Source organism: Phoca vitulina, unplaced genomic scaffold (assembly GCF_004348235.1).
Source record: "Phoca vitulina isolate PV1807 unplaced genomic scaffold, GSC_HSeal_1.0 scaffold59, whole genome shotgun sequence".
Taxonomy (NCBI): Eukaryota; Metazoa; Chordata; class Mammalia; order Carnivora; family Phocidae; genus Phoca; species Phoca vitulina.
The window spans coordinates 3,432,062-3,448,196 of NW_022589762.1; the positions used below are offsets into that span (position 1 = coordinate 3,432,062).

General features: G+C 36.4%; 1 protein-coding gene across 1 annotated transcript in view; it reads left to right on the forward strand.

Annotated features, from left to right (window-relative positions):
- The window catches only part of KDM5A (lysine demethylase 5A), a 94,173-nt gene that overhangs the window by 20,784 nt on the left and 57,254 nt on the right, over window positions 1-16,135 (forward strand). Inside the window, exons 7-13 of the mRNA XM_032390704.1 lie at window positions 882-973; window positions 1,575-1,733; window positions 3,277-3,396; window positions 4,089-4,247; window positions 12,111-12,292; window positions 13,765-13,927; window positions 15,371-15,490. Coding sequence (XP_032246595.1) covers window positions 882-973; window positions 1,575-1,733; window positions 3,277-3,396; window positions 4,089-4,247; window positions 12,111-12,292; window positions 13,765-13,927; window positions 15,371-15,490 — 995 coding nt within the window. The remainder of the gene's footprint in view (window positions 1-881; window positions 974-1,574; window positions 1,734-3,276; window positions 3,397-4,088; window positions 4,248-12,110; window positions 12,293-13,764; window positions 13,928-15,370; window positions 15,491-16,135) is intronic.

Sequence of the window (16,135 nt, forward strand, 5' to 3'; positions counted from 1 at the left end):
TGGTGAAATGAATGGTTCTTACCTGGTGATCCATAGCTTATAACTTTTAAATTCAAAGACAGGATTCTCTGACCTTTAATAACAAAATGTACTGTGGAGAGCTTATGACTAAAATTCTAATTCTGATTTTGTTATTTTTCCATAATTGCCTTGATATGACACTTCATTTAAATAAACTGTGTTTGAAGAAAGCCTTGTACTCTCAGCTTAGTATGTTTGAAACTTTCTGAGTAAAATTGCTAATGCAAAGATCAAGTTCCACTATTCTCTCTATGTACATGTCAGTTTTAAAACTCTACAAAGATTGTGTTGGATTTGTTTTTAATGTATATGAATTTAATGAAATGCTGTAATCACAAGTCGTATTATTACCCTTTTCATGATATGAGAAATTAAGTCACAATTCAGATTGTGGACGAGAACTCTGGAGGGTCAGATGATATTGTCCCATCACTCTAAAAACATTCAGTGTGATAGGACCTACTAAATACATTATGATGTTTATTGTCACCCTTCTAAGAATTAAGCAGTTTATCTTTTTCATTCTTGTACTTATTGCATTGGCTGGCAGTGATCTTAAAACTCGTCTCAATTAGTCCCTGATAAGCACTACATACAGGCAGTATAGAATTAGTAGTTAAGCTCTCTGGAGCTTGATTGCCTGGATTAGATTTCCAAATCTGCCACTGACTGGCTGTGTGATTTTGGGCAAGTTATCTAACTTCTCTATACCTTAGATTCTTTATCTTCAATGGGGATAATAGCATATCTACCTCATAGTGTTTTGAGATTTAATTTAAATTATTTTAAATAGTGTCTGGTCCATAGTAAGCTCTCAACATTAGTTTTTACTATTATTATATAACTATTTTTATTTCAAGATGAGGTCTCCCGAAGACGAAAAGTTACCAACAGGTCAGACGCATTTAACATGCAAATGAGACAACGGAAAGGAACTCTCTCTGTTAACTTTGTAAGTGTTCTGAGATGTGTCAGGAGGGAAAGGATTTATTTTTAGTTTTGCACTTTTTATCTCGTTATATATTGGTATGCCGTTTAGTTAGTTCATTTGGTTAGAAGACTAGATGGTAAATCTAAAGTCGCAGCTTTCATTTATGTAATGTGAACCTTGCTTTGTCTGTTTACATTGACTCTTTCCCTGAGTTATCCTCACATGTACCTTGTGAGTGAGAGAATGAATATGAATCTGTAAATTCTTGAGCTGTAATGTGGACAGTGCTCAGTATTCATTCTCTGTCAAAGAGTGTGTGTAGGAAGGATGACATGGTGTATTTTATTTATATAATTGATTTTCAAGTAACCTGGATTTGTGGTCTTTCTTTATTCCGATAACTTGATATGCTTTTATTAACTTGCCTGTAGAAGCACTGAGGAAATTGAGGAAGTTTTATGAAAACTTGTCTAAATACAATCATTTAAAAAATATTCAGGATTTAAGTTATGTGTACTTTTAGTGTACATTATTTTGTTTCAATTAAGGAGTTCCTGGTAAAAATTTAATATTATTATTATAGAAAATAGACTTTTATTTTATCTTGTTTGTTTTCTAACAGGTTGATCTCTATGTTTGTATGTTTTGTGGTCGGGGAAATAATGAAGATAAATTGCTTTTGTGTGATGGATGTGATGACAGCTATCATACATTCTGTTTAATTCCCCCACTACCTGATGTGCCCAAAGGAGACTGGAGGTGTCCTAAATGTGTTGCTGAGGTACAAGCCTAACCTTTACAGATCCTTTTTTAATTAACAGCAATGATGTTCACATACACACATACAGTAAACCCATTCTCAAAAGCTCTTGCTTTGTTCTTCAATGTTTAAAATCTCTGGGATTGGGGCACCTGGGTGGCTCAGTCATTAAGCGTCTGCCTTCGGCTCAGGTCATGATCCCAGGGTCCTGGGATCGAGCCCCATGTCCGGCTCCCTGCTCAGCGGAAAGCCTGCTTCTTCCTCTCCCACTCCCCCTGCTTGTGTTCCCTCTCTCGCTGTGTCTCTCTCTCTCTCTATCAAAAAATAAATAAAATCTTTAAAAAAAAAAAAATCTCTGGGATTTTTTTAAGAGCAATATTGAATGAAAATATAATAATTGTATTGCGGCAGCTTACCTTTCAAAAGTTCTTTTTTTGACTATTGGTTAGATAATTCTGTTTATTGCTGAAGATGAATGATACTTTTATTCAGAACGTTAGTATTCTTGGAAAATAATAAAAATGAAGAAAAACTGTAGGTTATTTGTCTTTTTAAAATTAAAAAAAAATGTAAAAGACGTGAAGCTCTAGAACTTAGGATTTATGCATCCAGTTTTCATGTTACCAGATAAACTGATGGTATCTATTAGCTTGTTTAATTTTTACTTGATTATACTGGATTATTCTTATTGAAAGATTACAAAGACATTATTGTCCTGAAATACCTAATCTGCTTACTTTTTTATTTTTTTTTAATTTTTTTATTTTTTAAAGATTTTACTTATTTATTTGACAGAGACAGAGATAGCAAGAGCAGGAACACAAGCAGGGGGCGTGGGCGAGGGAGAAGCAGGCTTCCTGCTGAGCAGGGAGCCCAGTGTGGGACTCGATCCCAGGACGCTGGGATCATGACCTGAGCCGAAGGCAGACGCTTAACGACTGAGCCACCCAGGCGCTCCTGTTTACTTATTTTAACAAAATATTGTGATAGGACATGGAAGGGAAGGACTTGGCTGGGCTGTATATAGGTGTATTCAGAGCTTTGAGTTATTCTCAAGGTGAGATGATTCAGAAGCAGTTCTTCCCTGAGAATTTGTGTTAAAATACTGGTCAGGGTGATTGATGGTGTGAAACAACCATTCCTATAGCTAGATATTCTTGCAATCCAGTGGATATTCCTTTATTCATTATCTTTCCTTCATCCATGAACATTTATTTTCTCTGTAGCTAAATCCACTGAGAAACAGAATGATAGGCATCCCTAGGCTTGATTGCATGTCAGTAGTTCTCCTGGTGTTTGTCTTGGTGCCAGAGCTTAATGTCAGCTCCAGAGTCTGAAGCTCTCTCATTACCACCTTCCTTACGGAAGGCTGTGAAAATGTAGTTGAGGTTCTAGAACATTATTTCCTGATTCTATATTGCAAGTAATTAATACTTGTTTTGCTGTCTAAGACTGATTGGATTTGCTTCACCTAGGGAAATGATCAAAGAAGGTAATACCAAGAGCTTTAATATTTTGTTAGTTCATTTTCAGTGAATTAATCTTGGGTATTTCTTCTTCTTAGGAATGTAATAAACCTCGAGAGGCCTTTGGATTTGAACAAGCTGTACGAGAGTATACACTTCAGAGCTTTGGAGAGATGGCAGATAATTTTAAGTCTGATTACTTCAATATGCCAGTTCATGTGAGTATCTGTCATTTAGGTCAGTTTGGGAGGTATGAAGATTTATCTGAGTCTAAAGCTTTTGGTTTGCTTTCATCATTTTGTGGAAAACAGGGACACATGAAAAAGATGATAGAATATTAAAGATTGAGGGGCCTGGTATCTGTTTCTATATCTTTCACTCGCTAATGTGGCAGTCTGTACTCTTCTGTTGAGAAATCTGCTTTGATCTTTGAATTGTTTATTAGCCTTGCGTGAGTAATCTTTTATAGAAAAGCATGAAGTATGTGGCAGTTGTTCTTTTTGTTTAGTTATTTGTAATATGAAGTTTGCTGCTTTTCCTAGGGGATCTTGGGCTTTTAAAATCCCTATCCAAAAAATTTGCCAGACCTGTTAAAATGCAGCCTTGAATTTTTGCATTTCCTTTTTCCTCCTTGATGTGCTTGCCAGGTCATCTGTACATTTCTTAGCTGGGAAATAGCTTACACAAAAAGGCAGTGCAAGTTTATTATGTTTTTCTAAACATCTAGTTTGTCTTTAGCTTTTCCCTAGCCTTAGTGGGAAAAGCTTAGTGGACCCTGGTCTTTTCAGCTCTGGAAATAAGATTTTTTCATTTTATCATGGGTTTGTGTTTACTTGACCTGCATATTATGTTTTAGAAGTTAATGGTTATAGTGAGTTAGTAATTTGTAATCTTTGTTTTCCCTGTATAGATGGTTCCTACAGAACTAGTAGAAAAGGAATTCTGGCGGCTGGTGAGCAGCATTGAAGAAGATGTTATTGTAGAGTATGGAGCTGATATCTCCTCAAAAGACTTTGGAAGTGGATTTCCTGTAAAGGATGGTCGGAGAAAGATGCTGCCAGAAGAAGAGGTGCAGAGCAGATAGTAGTACTTGAAACTTACTCCAAGTTGATTTAGCCTTTGCTTAGTAGAAAGCTACCTTTCTCTAATCTAATCTTAAGGGTTTACTTTCATTTAAAATATTAAATATATAGGATTTGGATGTTATAATTTTCAGTTTTAAAAACAATATATTCAAAGTGTCTTTAAAAAATTTAACTTTAGGACAACCCTTTTGGGTCACCTCCTTCTTTGGGAGCTTTGTACTATCACTCAAACTTTGCTTTTAAAAAAAATTTTTTTAAAAATTTAACTTTGCATTTTAAAACCAATTTAATTAGTTTAAAACTATTATTCCAGTTAAAAGAATTTTGCCTAGCTCTTTCTGTTTGAGAATCTAGAAGGTGATTTAAGAATTTTTTTAAAAAATTACATTTCGTTGATAGGTCCAAAATTAAGTTTCTTTCAATAACTGAGCAGGTAGGTTTTCAAATATGTTTAAACTGTAACATACAATGAAGTCCTGTCACATTGGAGATGGCCTCTATTTACCATGCTGAATTAAGATGATCATTCATTTCTTTTTCTCATTATTTTGGTCCTTTTTACTTTTTCTTTTCCTCTATAATTGGCAATGATTAAGAGTTTTATTTCCTATTAAAAGAGTTACACATGAGGGAGCCTGGGTGGCTCAGTTGGTTAAGCATCTGCCAGGGTCCTGGGATCAAGTCCTGCATCGGGCCTCTCTACCGTGCTCGTGATCTCTCTCTCTTATGCTCTCTCACGCTCTCTTTCTCTCAAATAAATAAATAAAATCTTTAAAAAAAAAAGAATTACACATGGTTAAAAACAGAGAAAAGGGTTACATAGTGTGATAGGATATACAGTTAAAAGTATAGCCAGCCACTCCAGTTCTCTTAAGGTAACTGTTTGTAAGGTATAACTTTTTCCATTCTTTTAATTTGAAGTTGTTTGTATCTTAGGATGTAAAGTATGTCTTTTGTAGGCAGCATATGATTGGATTTGCTTTTTTAAAATCTCGTCTGAGGGTTGCCTTTTGATTGGAGTTATTTAGTCCATTTACATTTAATATTATTGATATCGTTGATTTATGTCTGCCGTTTTGTGATTTTGTATGTCTCGTATGTTTTGTTCCTCCAGCTCTCCTTTGTGGCCTTTTTTTGGTGTTAAACAGATATTTTTCGTAATACCATTTTAATTTTTCCAGATTTTTTTGTTTGGCTGTATACTTTTTAGTTACTTAGTGGTTCTAAGAATTATAATATGCATCTTTTTTTTAAATGGGTTTATTGACAGTGTACATCTCTGTGCAGCCTACTTCATGTTAATATTGACTTAATTCTGGTGACTGTAACAACTTTGAAACAGTGTCTATTTATTTCCTGCTGTCTTTTTTGTCTATTGTTATATATTGTATTTACATGTTGTATAATTACAGCAACACAGCAATATAATTATTACTTTAAACCATTTTACTTTTAAAAAACATTAAGAGAAAAGAAAAAAATACACATATACCCTGTTACACATTTACTCACAAATTTATCATTTCTGATGCTCTTCATTTATTCCTGTGGGATCCGAGTTACCTTTTGGGTTCGTTTCTTTCACCCTGGAGGACTGCTTTTATCTGTAGTGTGGATCTCCTAAGCAATGAATTCTTTCAGTCTTTGCTTATTTGGGAATGTTTTTTATTCAGCCTTCGTTTAGTCTTTCAACAGTAAATGCTGCTCAATTTTTTTTTTCCTTTTGTTGATTTCTAGTGCCTCGAAATGGTTGTTTTGGTAATTTTGTCCAGATTTATCTTTGTTTTCTATGGAGGAATTGCCCAACCTCTTCGTATTACCACTGCTGGAAATTCTTTACGACTAAAAGTCTCCCTTCTGGGGCATCTGGCATCTGGGTGGCTCATTCGGTGAAGTTAAGCGTCTGCCTTTGGCTCAGGTCATGATCTTGGGGTCCTGGGATTGAGCCTTGCGTCGGGCTCCGTGCTCAGCTCCCTCTCCCTCTGCCCTTCCCCCACCCCACTGCTTGCACTCTCTCTCTCTCTCAAATAATTAATTAAAAAATCTTAAAAAAAAAAAAGTCTCCCTCCTACCCAAATCTCTAATGTGACAGAGGAAGACCCTATTTTATTTTCTAGTGCATCCTTCCAGATACAGTATATCTATGCAAACATTTATACATCACACATACAGAATTACATACTCTTTTTTATTTACTTGTTTTTTTTATTTTTTAAAGACTTATTTATTTAGCGCACGGAGAGGGAAGGGACAGAGGGAGAGAATCTCAAGCAGACTGCCTGCTGTGCGTGGAGCCTGATGGGGGGCTCCATCTCACAACTCTGAGATCATGACCTGAGCTGAAATCAAGAGTTGGACACTTAACTGTGGCACCCAGGTGTCCCTTACATATTCCTTTTAAACAGAAATGGAATATACTACTTATATGGTCTGTACCTGACTTACCTTTTTTGTTTTTTGTTTTTGAGTCCCTTCAGGCCCTATCCAGTCCATCCTAATTCCTTATAGCATTACCTACCCAGTTTATTCACAGTACCATCTCACTGTGTATTATTCCAACCAATATCTGAGCACTTAATGTGTGCGGAGTGAAATTTTCATTTTGTTTTTATGATCAAAAGTTGTGAATGTCTTTTGGGTTTTTTATTATTTTAGCCTTGTTAATTGACTTTTTTCTTTCTGTGAAGGTGGAGTACAGGTTACGATAATCAGGTTAGGATAATATAGATTAGAGAATACGTATTGGGTTTTACTAAGGGAGAAAGAATGATTACAATAGATGGTGAACATAAATTATATAGGGATGGTTTGTTCAGTATCACTGAATTAAATCTGGTTTGTATAAGTATAAAGAGATGCATCAATCTGAGTTTCCTTATACCCTTCCATTGCCAAATGGTAGGCAATTATTGAATTATTGGGAAGAGATTTCATTATATAGCTCTTGCCTTTTTCTGAATTTTATTTGTTTTGAATTTTTTTTTTTTAAGATTTTATTTATTTGACAGAGAGAGACATAGTGAGAGAGGGAACACAAGCAGGGGGAGTGGCAGGGGGAAGCAGGCCTCCTGCAGAGCAGGGAGCCCAACACGGGGCTCAATCCCAGGACCCTGGGATCATGACCTGAGCCGAAGGCAGACGCTTAACGACTGAGCCACCCAGGCACCCCTCTGTTTTGAATTTTTAAGTTGTTCTTGAATGGGTATTTATATCTTCTAATCTTAGAGACAAGGTCATAGAGTTTTTAAAGATTATTTTCAGTGTCGGGCGCCTGGGTGGCTCAGATGGTTTAAGCGTCTGCCTTCGGCTCAGGTCATGATCCCGGGTTCCTGGGATCGAGTCCCGCATCGGGCTCTCTGCTCCTTGGGAGCCTGCTTCTCCCTCTGCATCTCTCTCTGTCTCTCATGAATAAATAAATAAAATCTTTAAAAAAAAAAAAAAAAAGATCATTTTCAGTGTCAAACCTAAGTGACAATATTAATAATATAAATAATCCTCCATGTTTGAGTTTTGAATGAATATTCATTTACCTACTTCTGCTTTTGCTCAGTTCACCTTCTTGTAAGGATGTGGAGAAATGCTGGGTTGTAACAAACCATAGTATGCAGAGACAGGTGATACAGCCTTTTTTCCTAGACTGGGTCATGGATTTGTTCTTCATTTTCTAAGCAATAATGTTTTTCTCAGGATACTGTTTTTGTGTTGTAAGATGGAATGAGAGAATCTGTTTATTACAAAGGGATTTTAAGGACTAATTAGACAATGTGTATAAAACTTTCAGACTTTTTAGGGGTGCCTGGGTGACTCATTCAGTTGAGCAGCTAAATCTTGGTTTCAGCTTGGGTCATGATCTCTGGGTGGTGAGATCAAGTCGCGAGTTGGGCTCTGCGCCCAGCGGGGGAGTCGGCTTCAGGATTCTCTCTCTTCCCCCCCCCCCCCATATTCTCTTTCTCTCTCAAATAAATCTTTAAAAAAAAAAAGCCTTCAGACTTTTTAATATATTTATATCAGTTCATTACTGCTCTCTGAAAGTTACTGTATTAGAATAGCAGATAACTGCTAGCTTTTCACCAGGAGTTGTACATTTATGTTGAACTTCTTTATGGGTTAGCTCTTGATATCTGATAGCATATTTCTCTGGTATCGTAGTTAACTGGAAAAGTCCTTCCGAAGTTAATGTATTTGTCATATGAATACAGTGTGCTCTACCAACAGGGCTTCTGAGAAATAAAAAGAGGCATAGGACTTGAAACCTTGGGAGCATTTTTTTTTTCTTCTTGTCTTTGCTCCATATTAAATCCTTGACTAAATCCTGTTAATTCACTTTTCATTATTTTTCTATAGGATTGCCTTATTTTTCATACCCACTGCTACCATCCTTGTCTAGGTCCTATCACATCATGTTGGGATGCTTGCCATGGTCTTACATAATGACCACTTGTGGTGGGAGTCCCTAAGACCATCTCCAGGTTCAGTGATTTTTCTGGGAGGGCTCATGGCTATGATTTATTATAGTGAAAGAATGCAAAGCAAAATCAGCAAAGGGAAAAGATCCATGGTCCAAGTCCAGAGAAAACCAAGTAGAAGTTTCCAAGAGTCCTCTCCCAGTGGAGTTACACAGGATGCATTAGTATCAAATTGACAATATGTATGAAGTATTGCCTACCAGGGAAGCTCATTAGAGACTTAGTGCTCAGGGTTTTTACTGGAGGCTGGTGACATAGGCATCCTCTCCTTAACACATACTAAAATCCCAGACTCCCAGAAGGAAAGCAAGTGTATATAAACCACATTGTACATCCTAGGCATTGTGAATCACTCTGTATTAGTGTAGGGAACTGTTGATCATGTTAAGTTTGCATATACCAGCTGACAGAACTTTAAGCAGACTTTTTGCAATCTTAGGCCTGTTATGTTAACCATTTTCTTATTGCTTTTCTCTGTAGTCTTTTTTATATATTGGTTTATTTAAAACTTTAAGGTTGAAAGGTCTTTGGGAGTTCAGTATGCAATTCTGTCTACTTTTGTTTATGTTTGAAGTTTTTCATAATCAAAAGTTTAAAAATACTTAACATACTGTGTTTATATTATTCCATTTTTCAAATTCTGTTTTATATCCCTTCTGAGTATAGGATCAAATCCAAGCTTCTTAGTTTGAAATGTAAGATTAAAGGTCCAAGATTCTTCTTTTCTAATCTTATTTCCTGTATTTCTGAGTGTGACTATTCTGCTCTTCACCTTCACCAGACAGAACAGTATATTTTTGGTCTCTCTGTTATTTACTGTCAAAGGTTATCTCTTTTTTCCAAGCTGTACTGGGGTTCTTCCTTTTCTATGAAGTTTTGTTAATGATGCAAACCCATCCTGAAGAACTAAAGAAATTGCTCTTTTATCTGTATTTGGAGGTTAATATATACAGCTTTGTCTTTTTCTTTTTTTTTAAAAGATTTTATTTATTTATTTGACAGAGAGAGACAGCGAGAGAGGGAACACAAGCAGCGGGAGTGGGAGAGGGAGAAGCAGACTCCCCGCTGAGCAGGGAGCCCGATGCGGGGCTCGATCCCAGCTCCCTGGGATCATGACCTGAGCCGAAGGCAGACGCTTAACGACTGAGCCACCCAGGCGCCCCCCCCCCTTTTTTTTTTAAGATTTTATTTATTCATTTGAGAGAGAGAGAAAGCAGGAGACAGAGCACAGGCAGGGCAAGGGGCAGAGGGAGAGGAAGAAGTAGACCCCCAGCTGAGCAGGGGCCCAGGACCCTGAGATCATGACCTGAGCTGAAGGCAGACGCTTAACCAACTGAACCATTCAGGCCTTGTCTTGAAACTTTTTGTATGTAGGCCTTATCTCTTCAACTGGTTCATTATGTTTTCAGACAACCAGCTGACCAACTAAAAAACATATTGAGTAGTAATTTTTGAAAGCCTTTTGGTGCTCCTGGGCAGCTCAGTTGGTTAAGTGTCTGACTTCGGATCAGGTCATGATCTCAGGGTCCTGGGATTGAGCCCTGAGTCAGGCTCTGTGTTCCGCTGGGAGTCTGCTTCTCCTTCTGCCCCTTCCCCCACTCATGAGCACTCTCTCTCGCTTGCTCTTTCTCTCAAATAATAAAATCTTAAAATATAAAACAACTGAAAGTTTTTTATTTTTTATTTTTATTTTTTTAAAAAAGATTTTATGTATTTATTTGAGAGAGAGAGAAAGTGAAAGAGCACAAGCAGGGGGAGAGGCAGAGGGAGAAGGAGACGCAGACTCCCTGCTGAGCAGGGAGCCCGATGCGGGGCTCAATCCCAGGACCCCGAGATCATGACCTAAGCTGAAGGCAGACACTTAACCAACTGAGCCACCCAGGCACCCCTGAAAGCCTTATTTTTAAAAAGCCTATTGAGGGTATGAATCATATGTCTTTATTTCTTAATGGAATTCTTAACTTAAACCTGTGCTGGACTTTCCTATTCTATCCTCTGCGACTCTTAATCACACATAGAGTTTTCATTTTTTTTGTGCTACATTATGGACGATACTTTCAAATCTGAGTTCTAGTTGACATATTCTCTCTTCAGCTTTGTCATTGGCTGTTAAACCCCTTACTTTGCAGGTTTTATTTTTTAAACTCTGTATTACAGAAAGTTTCAAATGTGTAAAAGTATACATAATAAGGAATTTCCCTCCTTCCCTCAGTACCTGGCATCCAGGTTCAGCAGTTACCAACCTCCTAATAGAAGGCAGTTGGATTCTTTTATCTGTTTCTGCATTCAGTCTGTTGTCAGTCTGTTGTGATGTCACATATCCTGTATCCTCTGGAAAACTCACACTATTTTACTGCAAGAACGAGAGTAAAAAAGGCAAATAACATCTTACAGTTATTATGAAAATAGTTTGACTTTGCAGATTCCCTGAAATAGTCTTAGGTTCCCTAGACCCCACTTTGAGAACTGCTCTTCAGAAGGATGATAAGCACTTTAAGGCTTTTCTTCATATGGCTTCAGGGGTAGGTTTTTGAAACTTGGTGTCTGGTCCTTATAGCCAGTTAGAAACCTCAGTGAAAACTCAGACAATAGTTTTCATTCTGCCTTTCCTTCCTTTCTTTGTTTCTGGAAACTGGAAATTGTTTTTTCTTTTGAGTTCATCTATGCAACAGATGTTTTTATTATTATAATTTATCTAATATTTCTAGATGTGTTTGTAGTGAGGGTGGTAGTGGTGACTTTCTGCATCATCTTAGTCTTTGGTGTTGACATAAATGCAGGATTATGTGTCTTATTATTTTTTGTTACCATAGTATCTGACACCGTTCTGTAAATACAGTGGTAAACATTTTGGGAAGTTACACTACTGAGGGTAAAATAGAAATATAATACCTATTAAAATGAGTCTCACATTATTTTACTAGTAAGCTAGGGAGGGGTAGTGTAAAAATGCTTATATGCTTCAGAATAAACCAGAGGTATCTGAAATAATTAAAAGGGAAATCTGAATACCACTTAGACAGGAGATGAGATTAAATAGGTATATGAGTTATGTGTTGCAAAGAGCACAGATGGACTAGATTATTTTAAATACTATATACAATTTTTACTTGTTTTTTTTTTTTTAATTTTATTTATTTATTCATGGGAGACAGAGAGAGAGAAAGATGCAGAGGGAGAAGCAGGCTCCCAAGGAGCAGAGAGCCCGATGCAGGACTTGATCCCAGGACCCTGGGATCATGACCTGAGCCGAAGGCAGACGCTTAACCATCTGAGCCACCCAGGCGCCCTTTACTTGTTTTTTTAAGACTCCCTTGAAATTTCTATTGGGCACTTGTCATTTCTGATCTTGCATTTACATCTTTTTTTTTTTCTTGATAGGAATATGCGCTTTCTGGTTGGAATTTGAATAATATGCCTGTCCTAGAGCAGTCTGTTCTTGCACATATTAATGTAGACATCTCTGGTATGAAAGTGCCATGGCTCTATGTAGGAATGTGTTTCTCTTCTTTCTGCTGGCACATTGAAGATCATTGGAGTTATTCCATCAACTACTTACACTGGTATGTATGATCTTTGTTACGTGCTTAGGAACCTTTTAAAGGTATAATGATACTAGGTGATATATTAGCAAGAACTGAATTTAAAAGTATTTCCTTCCCAAAGTAGGATAATATATTGAGAAGTATAGAAGGTCCTAAGGGTATATACATCTCAGACACCTTCCCTTTTAAAGTATGTGCATGCAACATGCAGCGGAGCCTGGAGTTTTAGACCAAATGATACTTAATTTGGTATACATGAAAATTACTTTGATATATCTTTTGATATGCAAGGTAGGATTTTAAAGGATGTATAATTTTAAAAAGTATATATAATTAAGATCTGACTAAGCCTTTAGGATTGGAAATTATTAAATGATTTTTTTCTTTTTAATAACATTTTCCCTAAAAATGCCTGTTACATGCATATTCATTAAATTCTTTGGCTGAATTTTTTTGTGTCTCCCCCACAGCTTTTATTTACTTGCCCAGTTCCTTGTCCATTATTATATTATCAATTAAATGATATTTTTCTCCATTTGGATGATACTACTCAAATCACACTATGTAGTACTGGAAAACTATAGTGATTTTATTTCTCTGCTTCATCACTGTGCTGTGCAATACTAGCTACATGTGGTTATTTAAATTAGTTAAGATTAAGTAAAATTAAAAATGTACTTCCCCAGTTACGGGAAACATTTCAAGTACTTTATGGTCACTGGTGACTAGGGCCCTATGTCTTGGCCAGCACAGACATAGAACATTCTCATTGTTGCAGTAAGTTCTGTTGGAGACAGCAGTGGATTGTATTTGGATTAGGAAATTCAGCTATTTTATAAATAGCATGACTCACTAAATCCGTTTCCTAGGAGTACAACTTAGTATCATAAATGAACTCTAGTCCACTAAAGTCTAGTGCATTAATGATGCCAAGTTTTTGGTCCTTAAGATTTGTAGATAGAACTCTTTTCAAGGTTTCAACAATTTCTACCCTTGCCTTAGTTTTTTGGATAGTAAAATCCAACTTAATGAAGTTATGAAAAGGTATTCTACAGAGTGTTGACTTCAACTTTGAGCATTGTGGGGATAATTGGAATGTCCAGTAGACTTGGGAAACAAGGTAGTATGTCAGTATTCTTTGGAATGATGCTTATTTTTCATATAGTGTCTTTCCTTTTTGAAGAAACTATTTAGTGATCCACCTTAAAGAGTTCATGCGCTTTGAATTGCATTAATTGAATTAATTAAATTATTGATTTAGAATTGAATTAATTCTAATAGTAGTGATAAGTATGTATTTACCTATTTATATACTTTGCCTTACCTCCTATTATGAACAGATTTATGAGTTGTTTTGCCAAGATTCAGGGTATATAATCTGTGACCATGGAACAAGATAAAATTAATTATAGTTTAGAGGATTCAAATGAGAGACCCTGGCCTCATTGGTACCATGTTCACCTAGCTAAACAGTTATTTCTTTTTGCTAGGGGGGAGCCAAAGACATGGTATGGTGTGCCATCTCATGCTGCCGAACAGCTGGAGGAGGTGATGAGGGAGCTGGCTCCTGAGTTATTTGAATCCCAGCCTGATCTCCTGCATCAGTTAGTCACCATCATGAACCCCAATGTACTGATGGAGCATGGTGTGCCTGTGAGTCTTATTGTGTCTCCTTTTAGTATTTTTATTTTAAGGTTATGTTAGCTTTTCATTAGAAACACAACATATCTTTTGTTTTATAACTGGAAGCAAAAGATTATTTCATCTTCTAGCCAAATTAGAATTTATATTCTGAAGGGAACAGCATTTCTTTGGTAAGAAAGAGGTGTTTTAAAGTATTAATCGTACTTTATGTATAGCTACCTATTAAAATAGCCTTCTGTTTTCAGTAAACCATTATATCCTGGTTTTGACAAAAATCTTATATTCTTTATTATCTAGTGTATATAATAATACTCCGTATTATTTATTATCTGTATTATCTTTGTTTAACCAGAGTGTAAGTATTTTAAGTGATAGTTGTAGTAACTAATACTTATCCTTTGGAGATCATATTTCATTAAAGATTTCACAGCTTTCTTTTTATATGCGATAATGAAATACTATGAATACCTTTTTTACTTTTTTTTAGAATATTTTATTTATTTATTTTAGAGAGAGAGTGAGAGCACACAAGCATGAACGGGGGGAGGGGCAGAGGTAGAGGGAGAGAGAATCTCAGGCAGACTCTGCGCTGAGCATGGAACCTGATGTGGGGCTGGATCTCACGATCCTGAGATCATGACCTCAGCCGAAATCAAGAGTCGGATGCTTAACTGACTGAGTCACCCAGGCACCCAGTGTTAGTTTGTCTTTAAAGATTTTATTTATTTATTTGGGAGAGAGAGAGAGCGCGTGCCCTGACGCACATGTCCACCGAGCCAGGCGGAGGCGCAGAGTGAGAAGCTGACTCCCCACTGAGCAGGGAGCCCAATGTAGGGCTCAGTCCCAGAACCCTGGGAACATGACCTGAGCTGAAAGCAGAGTGAATTCATACTAGAATCTGGGATTTTTCTAAAGACACATAGTATTGGGGTGGCTGGGTGGCATGCACACACTCTCTCTAAAATAAATAAAGACGTAATATTATAAAAATAAGTGGGATCCAGGAAAACTGATTTTGGGGATATCTCCATATAACATACGATCTAATTAATTAATTTCCAAAAAATTATGTAAGAGTAGGAGGAAATTCCATTCTTTAATGTTACCGACAACACGAGGATAAAAGGAATAAAAGAAAAAGTCTCTTAATTGTAAAAATTTTATCAAGTTTCAGAAACTAGTAGCCCGGTGAGAGTAACGTTTTCTCTTTGAGAATTTGTCTGCTACTTCTTGTTGTGAATTACTGTATTTTGTTATCATTGACTATTTTAAGAAGGAAAGAGTTCAGGCTGCTTCTTAAACCCTGATACTATTTTCTGGTATGTGTAGGTGAATGCTTTACTGTTTTTAATTTTAGAAAATGCTTCTGAAAGTGACTGATAAAATCTCTTCCTCTTTTTTGTTGTTTTTATTTTGTTTTGTTTTGTATCCCTGTTCCCACTTTGCATTTAGGTGTACAGGACCAATCAGTGTGCTGGCGAGTTTGTTGTGACATTTCCTCGTGCCTATCATTCTGGATTTAACCAGGGCTACAACTTTGCTGAAGCTGTGAACTTCTGTACTGCTGACTGGGTCTGTTCTATAGCAAGTAGCTGTTGTACGTCTACTAACACTCCCGGAAAATGCGTCTTAGTGGCCATATTTACTTAGCTGGGGAGGGGAGGATTCATGAATATTTCAGTAGAGACTGGAATGGCTATTGTAATTTAGAAAGTTCGGTTAGAGTTTCCATTACAGTTTTTATTTGGAAGATTTTATAGTTCTTTACTTCTCATCCATTCATTCTTTTCCTCATTCTGTTTGAATTTTAAATGAGCACTCGATAGTTTTTAAATCTTTCTTTTCTGAGAGACTGTCGTTCCTCTAGTCTTTGCTTTCTCTGAGCAACTTAAGGATTTTATAATGACAACTAGATCTTTTTTTTTTTTTTTTTTGACAACCAGATCTTTTTAAGAATTAATTTTACCCATATTTTCAAATATCTAACTCAGATTTTTATTTTAAAATATCCCTTTATTACTTTCCTTCTTATAGACAATTAGATGATTTTATTCTTCCTATCGTTTTATGTTTTTTTGTATTTCTTTTAAGAAACTTATTTTAAAGAGTAACTATAGTATTGAGATCTCTATCGGATATACTTTTGTTTAAATGATAATGCCAGGGGTGCTTGGGTGGCTCAGTCGGTTAAGCATCTGACTCAGCTCAGGTCATGAT